Source organism: Propithecus coquereli, unplaced genomic scaffold, assembly GCF_000956105.1.
Source record: "Propithecus coquereli isolate 6110/MARCELLA unplaced genomic scaffold, Pcoq_1.0 Scaffold354, whole genome shotgun sequence".
NCBI classification, from domain to species: domain Eukaryota; kingdom Metazoa; phylum Chordata; class Mammalia; order Primates; family Indriidae; genus Propithecus; species Propithecus coquereli.
In genome coordinates, this window is record NW_012149219.1 from 1968384 (window position 1) to 1981691 (window position 13308).

At 51.4% G+C, this 13308-nt stretch overlaps 1 protein-coding gene across 1 annotated transcript in view; it reads right to left on the bottom strand.

The window, feature by feature from the left end:
- The window catches only part of FOXF2 (forkhead box F2), a 165660-nt gene extending 153036 nt beyond the window's left edge, over window positions 1–12624 (bottom strand). Inside the window, exon 1 of the mRNA XM_012651372.1 lies at window positions 12435–12624. Within this exon, the coding sequence (XP_012506826.1) occupies window positions 12435–12624 (190 nt within the window). The remainder of the gene's footprint in view (window positions 1–12434) is intronic.
- Between the last annotated feature and the right edge of the window lie 684 nt (window positions 12625–13308).

The following is a 13308-nucleotide window of genomic DNA, read 5'->3' on the forward strand; positions in this document are numbered from 1 at the left end:
AAGAAAGGCAAAAACCAATTACTAAGTAAAGAAGAGAAATTTAGAAATTCAAGTGTAAGGCCAGGGAAGGCATACAATAAGGAAGACGATGGAATATGCTCTGAAGTAAGCATCATTTATTTATTTGTCCTGCTTCTCACTTCAAACCAGGCCTTTGTTCTTCTATAAAATATTTATTAATCTCCCAATATATGTCCATGTACACATATACATACATACACACATATATATGCATATATATGTATTTTTAAAGAAGTAGAATAAATTCTACTTGGTCAGTCCCTATAAAGAATCCCTTGAAGAATAAGACCAATTCAATATACGTTCCAGCTTTTGGTTGGAACTTGTATAGTGTAGTTGCATCAAATTAAATGTGTTATAACGTGTGTTGGCAAATGTTTATCAACCAGCTCTGGGGGATGGAAGTATTAATAAAAGGCCTCTGTTTGTCACGTTTGCTGATTTCTATGGCGTAAGTACCGGCCGACTTCAAGCCACTAATGTGATGTTGCTGGACGTGGAACTGGGAACACAGCTGTGCATCACGGAAGGTTGGATGTTTTGCTCCCCGGGATGCGTTTCAGGGGAATCCCCGACTCCTGTTGGCACCGGCAGCCAGACCTTACTTGACTAGTGGGCATTACTGATGTGGGCACGAACATAACATGCACTAATGATGGGCAAGTTTCACAGACACATTCCTGTGGTTTGCTGGCTGTTTTTAGCAATTTAGTCACCACTTTTGAGTTTCTAATTACAGGGTTTTGTTTTTATTTTTAAAAACAATGTGGTCTTGATGGAGGTGATCGCTTTAGTGTACATTCTCTGCATTACTGACTGTCTTTTCTTAACAAATACAGTAGTTATAGTCTGTATGTCCTAACACTTCAGAGAATTTAAATTTTGATGCTGGGAGAAGCAGCAAAGGTGATGAAACATCCTTCCTCACTGCATACAGTTAAGGTGAGATCTAAGGGGATGGGGCACGCGGCTGAAGGACCTGTGGCTGGTTATTGGCACGGCTGAGAGCTGGGACGTGTATTTTGAATCTCAGTTTGTTCTCTTTCATCACATCTACCGGATTTTACCAGCCTTTAATTTACATGGCTGTGGGGCAACCAGAGCACTTACTAATTCATACCAGGGACAGCTGTCGCTTAATGGAAAAGCGTCAAAGTCTAGAAAAATTAACCCTAAATGTCTGTGGAGTTTAAATTATATAATGAAGAAAATAGGATTCGAAAGAGATTATTCTAAGAAAAAAGTGATGAACATTCATTGAGCACTCCAAGTGCTCTGTGTAGCTTCTCTCGCGGAATCCTCACTTCTACCTTAACGACCCCATTTCGTCAGGAGAGGGCCTGGTGCAGTCACATGATTTGCCCGAGGTCTGTCATACAGCCAGTGAGCGGCTGAGCCAGCATTTGACCCCACACGGTCCTCGTAACCACTGCACCGTGCGCTGTTGAATGGCTTCGTCGAAGATGTCACCATCAGTAATTGGAGCTCCAATAACCTTGTGTCAGGATACAGGACAAGAGCCCCGGAGTAAGGTGTTAGGGGAGGAGTCACGTTCCCCATGCAAGTGACTTCTGGACGGCTGCAGGCGGAGGCCCCGCCCGTCTCAGAGCCCAGGCCTCTTTGTTAGGGCTCAGAGCCTCAGCTTTCCATGCGACAGCTACGGAAGCTCCAGAGCTACATAGAGGTCGGAGGATGGGGGAAATACGGTCTTGTTTGCAATTTGCTTCATTCAAACACCTTCTTTAAAAAAAAAAAGTACTTTATAAATGTAAAGGACTGTCTTAATCAAAATGTAGGTTGAACACAAGTTTAAGTTGTTTAACTTATGGCTGATGGTGTTTCTCCTACTCTTACATCAAATAAAATGCCAGGAATGGGACGCTGTTTTTCTCAAGCCAGTCTCTTCTCAGACACAGGAAGCTCAGAAACCGTTTAAGAACACACAGAGAAGCCTGCAGACGGCGATCCCACAGAAGTCTCAGGCTCAGGAGTGTGTTTCTGGCTTGTGTGTGCATTTGTTTTAATTTAAATATTCTTTCACCAACTGCAAAGAGAAAAAGGGGCACATATAACACATATGTGTAGAATGAAGCGAATGGCTGTGGTTCCAATAGGGAAACAGCCAGCTTTTACAGCAGTAAGGACAGCCGAAAGCTTTGGGGCCGACATAAAAAGGTGATTAAAATGAAAAGTAGGAAGAAATAAACAAACCAACAAACAACTCTTATTATGTGATACCGCCACTCTCTACGGGAAAGATAGTTCCGGATATTTCCGGGTGGCTCTGAGCGAACGTGACACACAGCTCAGAACCACAGGGCTGGTGGGTCGGTGGAGTCATTGGCGGCCAGTCATAGGAACAGAGGGACAAGGCCAAGGGGGCCCTTCTGGGAGGCTGCCGGGCCCGTCGGGGGGAAGAAAGTGCCTGAGTTTGCAGAGGAAGGGAAACCCCCCGAATTGCACCTGGCCCTGCCCCCGCCACCGCGGCCTCCCCGCGTCTCCGGAGACTAAGGTGGGCAAGGAGGTGAGTGATTCAGAACCGCTGAGCGCCAGTGTCAGTCCCTGAGCTGAGCGCTCCTACTTTCCTGCCTTTATACTTCGGTGTGGTACTGTGATTGAGCAAATAGTAGTAGATTTAGCAAATAAAAATACAGGACCCCCAGTTAAATTTGGATTTCAGATGAAAGAAAGATCTTTAAATTTTTAGTATAAGTCCCATATAATGTTTCAGGCATACTTACACTGAAAAATTATTCACTGTTTACCTGAAATTCATATATAACTGGGTGCTCTATATCGTATCTGGCAACCCCGAGTGTGTATGGGGAAAAACACTAATATTTGAATGAAGCCAGGAGCATTTTGGGCAAGTTAATCTCTCAGGGGCTCATTTTCCTGTAAGATAATCTTGATCAGACCTAAGTCACAGGGCTGTGGTGAAGATTAAATGGCATATGTCAAAGCAGGACTGTGGTGTCCGGCACTCAGACGGTGCTTAGCAGAACGGCTCCCCAGGGTGCCATCAGTGAGAGGCCAGGGGGATCCGGCTCTGCTCACCCAGCTGGGTGCGCGGCAGCCGTGCCGGGGCTCGCTGCTGCTGTTCGTTAGTCTAGAGAAAGGAGTAGACACAGAGGGTCGTCTTCCTTCCTTCTCTTTCTTCCTTGACTTCCTCCCTCCATAAGCGTTTCTGCGCCAGGTGGGTGATGGGCCTGGGGCCGAGATGGAGGGGAGAGTAAACAAACAGGTACATAATTACCGAATGGCTCCACTTCTTCCTGAACAATTCCAATGGGCCACACGGGAGTGTGGTGGACGGGACCTGGCCTGATTGAGGGGGCTGTGTAGCCTGATCTGGGGGCTGAAGGGAGAGGAGTCACCCCAGAAGCTTTGCTTCCCATATTCCAGGATCTGTGGAGACCACGCGCACGGCTCGAAACCCAGCCCTGCAGTGTGTGGACCAGCTGGGACTTGGGTCACTGTACGTTTTCAATGTCCAGCCTGGCTTCCCCTCAACCCCACACCCCAGATCCTCAGCAGAACCTTCCTAGGTCCAGGTGGCATCCAGCACTGGGGCACCCCTCTCCCCATCACCTCTGCCCAGCCGCCTCCTCAGTCTCCTGTGCCATAGACTCTTTGCTTGTTCAGGCTCTACCTAGTCTCCGAGCCTTCTAGGCCCACCTGTGCACGTCCTTGTAGGATCCAGTTTAGCAAAGTCAGTTTAGCCAGAACCCAGACCCTCGAAATGGGATCACCCCCCATGTCCGATGGGGTCCTCGTCCTCTGTCTGTCTGGCCACTGGCCTGCATTCAGCAAGAATCCTGCTAGGTCGTTTAGCAAGCATGCTCCTGACCCCTTGTGTCTCCTCTGAGTCATCTTCCACCCAGTGACCCCACGTGGCTCCCTGTCCATCAGTCCCCACTTGCCTGTGTGCTGCTCGGAACTGAGCCGGTCTCTCCCCAACGCGAGACCCTGCTGCAGCGGTCCCCGTCCTGCGGTGAGGGCCTGGACAGTCTTCCTAACTGAGCCTTCACCAGTGCCACAGAATCATTTCTCTTAAACACCTGTCCCCGAGACCTTGGCCCTCCCTCAGCCCCACTGCGGCTTCCTTCCTTCTCGCCAGGCCCTCTCCCCCAGTGGTCACCCGTCTCCTGCGGCCCCAGGCGGCCCCACAGGATCATGGCTCCCAAACCTAACCTGAGCCCTCAGCGTGGTCCTGAGCTCTGGCCCAACGTCCCACGGGCAAGAAACACTGACCACACTGCAGAGTCTGCTTGTCCTCCAGCTGGTCAGCCTCGGCGGTGGCACTATCATCCAGACAGCTGACTGGGCCAGAAGGTGGGAAGTTGTGGATGAGTCTCCTCGCTCCGCACCTAGAACCCACGCTGGGCACGTCCCGAGGATCGGCTTGCTTCTGGCCACTTCTGTGCCACTCCCGAGGTTCTGCCAAGCGGCTTCCCACGTGGATCCTGCAACAGCATCCGGGCCGTCCCAGCATCAGTCTTCTTCTCGGAGGCCAGTCCGTAAGGCCTCCCCTGAAATTCACAATTGAACCTCCTCCAACAGCTCCCGAGGGCCTCGAGAATAAAGCCTGAGGTCCCTAATGCGGTACCAAGCTCTTGTGGTCTCGTTTCTGGTCAGAGCAAACTTATCTCTTGCGCTCACACACCTTCCTCCGAAATACTGACCTCTTCCCAGGGTCTGCGACGGACTTCCCACCTCCACCCTCAGAAAGACCTCACAAAGCTTTCTAATGTTTAAGATCACTATTGCTGTGTCTCGTGCTGTGTTCGTGGGTAGAAGAAAACACATTCAGTGATCACACTGCTGGGAATGAAGTTTGGAAATGTTTTTATTAATAACTGACACCTTGGAGGAGGCAGTGGACAAGAAGTAAGCCCTGCAGATGGAGTCAGGGAGCTTCCTCCTGCGGCGTGCAGATGCGTCCAGTCTCCATGCACAACTGAGCAAGAGTTTCCAGGACCTGTCCCCGGCTGCAGCCTGTGCTGGAATCCCAGGGGTGTGGAGATGAGGCAGCTCTTGCCTGCCCAAACACAGCCTGCAGTGCAGCTGCGGGAATTTGGCAAGATTCAGACAGAGCCGGAGTACCCCAGACCCTGGGAAGGCCATAGGAGATAGCACAGGTACACGTGTGTGTCCAGGAGGACAATCACGGTGGGCTGGAGGGCAGGGGATGAGACTCAGGATGGAGGTGGGCACGCGGAAGTGGCCTTGAAGGGCTGCTGGTAGTGGGCTTCCCCCTGGCTGAGCCCAAGAGTCACTGGGGAAGCTTTCATGAATCCCGATGCTCGCCCCTGCCCCTGCCCCGACCAGAGGTGTTGTGTCAGTTGAACAGGTGTGATGTGGGGCGTGCACCTGTTTAAAAACACCCCAGGTGACTCGAGTGGGTGCCCAGGGCTAAAGACCCACAGGATCGTGTCTAGGGGAGCCAGGGAAAGCGGCCAGGACCTGCAGCACTGCCGGCCAGGTGAGAGCCTCGCCTGCAAGGACGCCTGGATGGGAAGCTGGGGGACATACCCTGACATCGGTAGTCTTTGTGTCTTAACTGTGGCTGCTGAATAAACCTGCAATTAAGAGATATCATAGAAGATACATTGAGAATGAGCTGCTAATCACCCTGGAGATTTAAAGAGAGCATGAGATCAAAAGAGCCACAGATGAAGGTTAAAGGCACCAGGGACCACAGGGCTTCAAAGGGATGGAACATGGCTTTGACCTTCAACAGATAGTTGTTTAGAGTATTACTGTGAAGAGACGATCACTCCTCCTTAAATCAGTAATTTGAAAGAAAAAGAATTTCTCTCTATTCTTAAAAATCCTACACAGAGACATCTCTATTTTGACAAAGCCCATTCAGTGCACTGGTTTAGGTCAGGACCCAGATGCCAGTTGGGGGAAAAGCCGTGCGCACTGCCCGTTTCTCACGTGGGGTGTGAGATGCAGGTTGGTGGGGGAAGGCTCCGTCTCCCGACACACCGGGGCGGTTCTGCTGGCCACCCGTCAGGGTCTGCAACGGGGTTTCTCCACAGTCAAGGAACTGATTTTCCAGAGTGTGTTGCTAGGAGGTGCCTGGGAGAGCCACGCTTCTGGCAGGGACGTCGTGCTGATGTGAGCTCGGAGAGGCTCGGGTGGAAGCGTGCAGAAGCGCAGAGGACCGGCCAGCGCCGTGGACACGAGAGCCTGGGCGCCAGCCCCGCGTGTGGCCCCTGCTCTCTCCTCTCGCCCTCCCCTTGGTTCAGGCTTGAAGAGGGGCCGGCGGGGCCTCGCTTTGCTCTGGTGCTCAGTGGCCCCATTTTGGCCTCTCGTGCCCATCCTGGCCACCGCCGGCAGCAGGTCGGCACGTTGGCATCCGCCACGTCTTGGCTGCACCTCTCCTCTGCCGCTTGCTAGCTGATCCGACCCTGAGCAAGTCACACAGCTTCCCCGAGCCGCAGTGTCTGTTCCTCCCTTCGTGAAGGTTACGTGAGCCCTCTCTTTCCCGGGAATTGCATGTTTCAACTGGGAAAAGCACCATGCTCAAAGTATCGCTGGGCCCCAGCTGCTTCCTCTCCTCCCTCGAGCTCCACGGCGTGGCAGAGCAAAATGCCGCAGCGCTCAGGACACGGGGATCGGCAGGCACGTGGGTGAAAGACTGAGGTCCCGGCTCCCGAGAACCACAGGACAACACGGGCGAGCCTGGGAACAAGGCCTTCTGTGTCGTCACTGGCGGAGCGTGACCCATCCTCTGCAGTCTTCTGTGTGCTTACTTAGCGGTCGCCACACCCAGTCACCGTGCCCTATGAGAACGGATCAAAGGCAGAGGCGAGCTAGACACAGTTTATAAAAACACAGAGCTGATTGCGCTGTAATTTTCCTTTGGAGCCTGAGGCAAGAGGTATTGATCATAAAACAACCGAAACTAGTTAAAGAGTTGAACTTGCTCCAAGTTTGTGTGTTGTGCAATTCTAAGTGCTTGGTAGCAAACTTCCCGAGGAGGAAGTGGGGATGAGTGTCGGGGTGCACAGGGCGGCCAGGTAGTAACAAAGACCTGGTGAGTTTTAGGGCAAAAAGGGCTCTGAAGACAAGAGGCCCAGGACCTGGCAAACCCTCCGGAGAGAGGGCAGAGGATGTTTCCAAATCCAGCAGAGGACAGTTGGGGAACTCTGCTCCCCTTGTTCCCCGAGGGCCGCCTGTGCCCATCCGTGTTTTCCTGACTCCCACCTGGCCCTGGTAACAGCAGAGGAGCATGCACAGCCAGCAGGTCACCAGCCCGTCGTCGTCTGCGGGACACCACTGTGCTATTAACATTTGCCAGGGACTAGCAGAGCCCTTCGAAGACGGTAGCTAGGAGGAAGGTGGCTGGGCAGGAATGCTCTTTAATGTGGACTCGGGGAGAAAGGAGATTTAGGACTGTTCACCGTAGGAATAAGTGCAGCCAGCTCCTAAGCAATGTAACTATATAAATAAACTATAAAAACTATATAAATATATTTATACGCCTATGCCTTAGAGGTATATTCATGAAGTAGGGATGCATTTTATATCATTGCAGTTTATAACAAAAATCAGAATATTTTTCTAAATCAGAATGTATCTGACAATGAATCCCCACTTAGCCAGGGCAGCCAGAAATTCAATCTGCATCTTTCCTGTCGCTTCCTTGCCTGGCTCTGCATGGTCAGGTGAGGTCTCAGGACCCGTCTTCTGATGCTTTGTCGATGTCAGCCCCGTCTGGGCTCACATCTCTCCTCTGCCACCCGCTAGCTGGTGCTGGAGAGCCCGTGGCCTCCAGTGCACAGTGGGCCACGTCCCTGTGTCATCTGAAGGCCAGCAGCTCTGATGCTTTCTGGCCAAGCTATGCTCCCTGTCTGGGCCGGGGGCCACGCCCAGCGCACCGCTCCTGGGTGGTCCGTGCAGCATTTCCCCTTCAGAGTCTGCCCCTGTGTGGGGCTCCGCATGCCCCAGTCCTTGTCCAGAACCAGACCCCGAGCATCCTGTGTCCTCTCCCCAAGTACTTGCCTCTGCTCTCTGCTGTTCCTTTCGGGGGGGTCCCGCCTCACCTCCCTGCACCGGCCTTCTCCATCTGGGGCTAGAGTGGGCAAAGGACAGACCAACGCCCATCAGCTTGTTGTCTTATCGCCTCTCGCACCAGCCCACCCTTCGGCTCACACCGGAGAATGGCAGCCGCAGACAGACCGTGCCGAGCTTGGGGTGGCGAGGAATCTCTCTCTGTTCTCCGTGTGGCCCTCCTGGCCTCCGCCGCGCTTCTCACGCCACTCTGCCGCCTGACAGGACAGGCGCTGTGGCCCGGGGCTTAAGGCAGAAAATGAAAACAAAACAAACAACAAAAACAATTCTCTCTTACAATGCGTTTTTAAATTTGGCAAATATTGGAGGAACCTGAGTGTGAGTGCCACCCGTCACTCCCACAGAAGGAGAGTGGGGCCGATGAGGGTGCTGCCCAGGAAAGGAGCCCCCGACGCGGGTGGCTCTGAGCTCCCTCGAGGCGCTCCTAGCCTAAGCCCGGCACCACCCCAAGGGCAGGGCCCAACCTACGCAGCACCTTCTGATCCTGGGATTGAGTTTGGGCTCTATCATTTTTTCCCGCAGTGCTCTGAGAAGTCCTTTATGGGTTTACACTTTATTTTTTAAAGGGGAGTGAGGTATCAAATTCTGGGAACAAATAAAACAATGGAGCTAGTTTTTTAGGACTTCATAATTTCCTCTATTGATGGCTTCGCAGAGAAGGCGAGTTCTGGAGAAGGATGGGTGTCGTGAACAGGACGTTGGTCTGAAACCATTAAGGTTCTGGCATATTGCCCCACGTGCAAGCTGACAAGTTTGCTGACCACAGTTCATGAGATACGGACACGCATACACATACATGTCCGTCAGGATATCTGCCCTCGGGGATTCCTGGTGCGTACAAAGAGAGACGCCTGCAACAAGGGACAGGCCTTTTATTCCTAGAGCAACTTGTGTGGCCCCCTCCCTCAGTTCCCCGCAGGGTGACGCAGTGGAGCTGCCCGATGTACCTGTCCTTGCGGAGTTCGGAATTACGAAACTCAGAGCTGACATAGGAGCTGCTGGCCTAGCTGCCTCATTCTTCTCTGGATCGAGGCTGGGTGGTGGTGGGTGCAGCAGACACGTTAGCTTGAGAAGTCGAGATCTTCTCTTGGGGAGGAGGGAAAGGTCTCTAGGTTTACAGCCCTGGAGTATGAGCAGATGTCTCTGGAGGAGATCTCTCTAACTCTCTCCAGAAGCCTCTGTGTTGAACTTCCAAGGCTTGTTTGCCAATCACCCTTGTTAAAGATTGCCAGTAATTTTTGTTCACATGGCTCTGCCCCTGCAGAAACATGAATACGTTCATGTGGCATTGTCTCCCAGTGCTATGCAAAGTGGAAGATCTGGTCCAATGATTCGACACAACATGGGTGAGAGCCCAGGATCAAGAATAGGACTCACTTTAGAGAAGGGTTGACTTGGCTGAAGAATTTTTAAAGATCCTTGGGTTAAATAGGAGATAATGTACATTCAAATAATTAGAAATAAGCATGCTGGAATTCCAAATGATTCTATAATCTAAGAGATTTCTAGGTCAAATACATAACCTGTTGGTGAATTGGGTTTAAAAGATCCCTCTCACCACCACCACCACCAAGGAAACAGTAATAAAACTGGAGAATATTGTGTATACAAGAATATTACCCCCACAGGAGGATGTAATTTGGTAGTAAGCAGATGGAATAAGCTCATAGTTGATTGTAAGGTTAAAAATGCACACGTAGTTTCATGCTAACACTTACCAAGTGCTTTGTATACGTCAGGAATTGTTCTAAGTACCTTGCATTGGTTAGCACAATTTAATTCTCTAAACAACTTTATAAGGTAGGTACTCTAATTACTACCATTTTACAGGTTAGGAGATGGAAGCACAGAAAGCTGAGTACTTGACAAAGATCATACACCTAGGTAAGTGGCAGGGCTGTGATTCGGATACAGGCCAACCAGGTCCTTGCTTTTAACCACCGACCTCTTCTCGCTTGTGTAGCTAAGCACCTTCCTTGACTGTTTCCAAACACCAGCAGGGCTCGATAGAGGTAGGGTGTGGAAGTGTTTAAGATCACAGATCCTATTTTTCTTCCTTTATGTCTATTAAATTCCATGCATTTCCCCATAATCCCTTAAGCCCCATCCAACAAAAGCGTGGCTATTGTCTGGAACAGGTCAGCCTTAGTGCTCTTTCTCTCTGGGTGTAAAAACGAAAGTTTCCTTCTATGCCCCATCTAAGCGTTCCCAAGGGGAGCAGTGCTTTGGGAGAGAACTTGCTGGGGAAGAGAGAGGGGAGACTCAGCAGCTGTGGTTACGCCAGTGGGAGTCCCATAGCCAGGCCTCTGGCATCACAATTCCGTTTTCAGCTCTTCCAGGCATGAAAACACAATGCAGCCATTAAGAGATGCCAGGCCACTGCCTGGAGGCCCCATGTGAGCAACGGGGCCCATTTCTAGACCCATCCCCTGGCCCCATGTCCTGAGCCCTGCACTTCTCAGAAAGGTGTCTAAGCATGTGACGTGCATCCTCAGCTTTAGTGGCTTCTCCTTAAACCTTCTCCAGGAAGGTTTTGGTAGTGTATGTTTGTTTGCTTTTTTGAATCCTAAGAATAGTAAGTGGAAGAAGTAAGCAAGATATCTAAGGAATGCTCATTTATTTAAGTTGGCTTAATTATCTTCATTAAATTTAATTGTCATAATTGTTGCTTCACTGTCATAATAATTGTTGTTCCTTTATAGTGTTCATCAAAGGCATTGTGAGCCCTGTACAGTTGTTTACATGGTGTTTGACTCTATTTATGTTTCACATTGCTTACTTCCTGCTCCTCAGGGAGTACGTGGTTCACTTGGGACCCTGCCCTGTCTCCACCTCTTTGAGGATGGGACAAAGAAATGTAATCATGGTCAGCCTATGATGGCATGAGGACATCGTGAGACAGTAAATCATGTAAATACACAAATACGCCCTGGAAACTCTTTTGTTACTACGAAAATTAACTTACTGACATTGTATGTCAGGTGCTTTACATATAGTCTCTGATTTAATCTTCTCCCCATGGCAGAAATTAGTATCTTGTTTTTGCACATGAGGAAACTGAGTCACAGTAAAACAAAATGACTAAGTTCCCAGAGTTAGGAAGCGGCGGTGCTGGGATATAAACTTAGGTGTATTTTAAGCCCATAGACATCCTGTTAATTTATTTAGTGTAGTAATTAGGGTGCTAGGCTTCTGTTCACTGATTTCAGGTACATGACACAGGAGAGGAAACAATCTATGTCTCAGACACCCCCTAGTGTCTCCCATGTGGTTCCTGATTGTCACCATGACAGGTCCTTCTCTTTTAAAAAATTGTCATTATTATAGACAGACTTTTTCCTCTTGTTTTTTCCTGTGTTATTTTTTCTACTATCGTGCTTTTCTTTTTCAGATTTTTATTTACGGCACAAAAATACTGATGCAAATAAACCTTTAAAAAATTATATATAGGTAGGTGTCCTCAATAAACCAAACTAATTTCATTTAACGTGCTCTTTTAATAAGGCTTCTGTTGAAATGCCCTTTGATACCTGGGGGTGATAACAGCGGGATGTGTGGCCTAAGTCATTTATCCAGTCATTTAATACTTCACTTCCACTTAGTAGGCGTCTGGGCCCCGAGAGAAAGGCATTGTGGAGATGTGAATTTTGGCATGACGAGGAAGTCAGGTGGTCCAGGTATGTCAAGACAGAGTTTCTTAGTAGATGACATTGGGCAGAATGAAAGTAGTTGGCACAAAAATGGGTCAAGGAGCATTTGATCATGTTCCAAAGAATATTCGTTATCTTTTTCTCCATGTACAACAGAACCCAAATTTCTATTTGAAGTTTATTTTGGTATATGACGTGAGTTAGGAATGGAGGCCTTTACTAAATAATCTATGTTTTCTTCTAATTTTAAAATCCAACTATGGTATGTATAACCATCATTTGTATTTACATTTGTATTTTTACACATTTGGGTTTTACTCTGTTCAGTCGATCCGTTGTTGGCTCGTACCCCGGTATCGCCCCGTCTTGGTCCGAGGCCGCGCCTCCCCCCTCCGGCCAGGGTGCTCCTGGCCTCCTTCCACGGGCCTCTCATCACGGCCGGGTCCGCGTGGGTTCCGCCCAGGGCACCACCGTGCTCTCCCGCCCGTGACCACCGCGCCCGGTACGGGGTGGGCCGACCAGAGTCCTCCGAGGTGTTTTGGGGAAAGTTCTGTGACTTCTCACTCCTCGCAGACAGAGTCGAGGGCTGTCCCGTGGATCCGGCTCTCGCCCTCCTCGGGCGTCCACAGACGAGGCCGGGCGCCGCGCCCTCGGGCGGCCAGGCGGGCCGCGTCTCACCCCCTTGGCAGCGGCTGCCCGCACAGCGCCCGCGTCTCGGCCGGTCTCGGTTCCGGCGACCCCGCTGCGGGCTCACTCGGGCCACGATCTCCACAGGTGGCGCCCAGTCTCCTCCGGAGTCCTCAGAGCCGCCACGGCAACGTGAAACCGGAGCCGGAAGGGCCCTGGAGATGGCCGATTCCTGCCCCATCGCGTTCCCGGGAGGAAGGAGACACTCGCCCCAGAGCTCTGATCCTCCTCACAGCCAGGCGGTGAGGACGCCGGCGCCGGACGCGCATCCGGTTTCTAGGCCCGTCCCGTCCTCACAACCCGCTTCCGTCCTGGCCCCGGAAGTCGCTGCCAAGGGCGATGGCTGCAGCCCCTTCGCCCGCCGGACAGGCCCGCACGGCTCCTCGGGTGTTTCCGCTGCTCCGGCCGCAGCGCCGGTCTCACCCCGTTGCATCCGGGCCGCTCGCGCCTGAGAGCCCCGGGTCGCCAGGGTGGAGCCGGCCTGGCGCGGGCAGTGCGGCCGCCACCCGGCCGACGGAACGAGGGCCTGCCAGGCAGGACGAGGAGTTACCGACCCCGGATCGACGCCGGACCGACGGAACGAGGGCCTGCCAGGCAGGACGAGGAGTTACCGACCCCGGATCGACGCACGCAGGGGGCAGCACGTCTCTGCGCACGGCCTGCAGACGCGCTCACGCTCGCTCCTCCTTGTGCACACGGCGGTGCAAGACAGCTGGTTTCCACCTGACCGCGCCGTTAGAGAAGATGATTAGGAAATAAAGTCGCATGTACGATTAATTTTCGTATGTGTTTAGGGAACATCCGTGGGCTCGGCCCTGGCCTAGGTGCTTGGAGGATCAATTAATGCAGAGAATGAAGGTTTCTG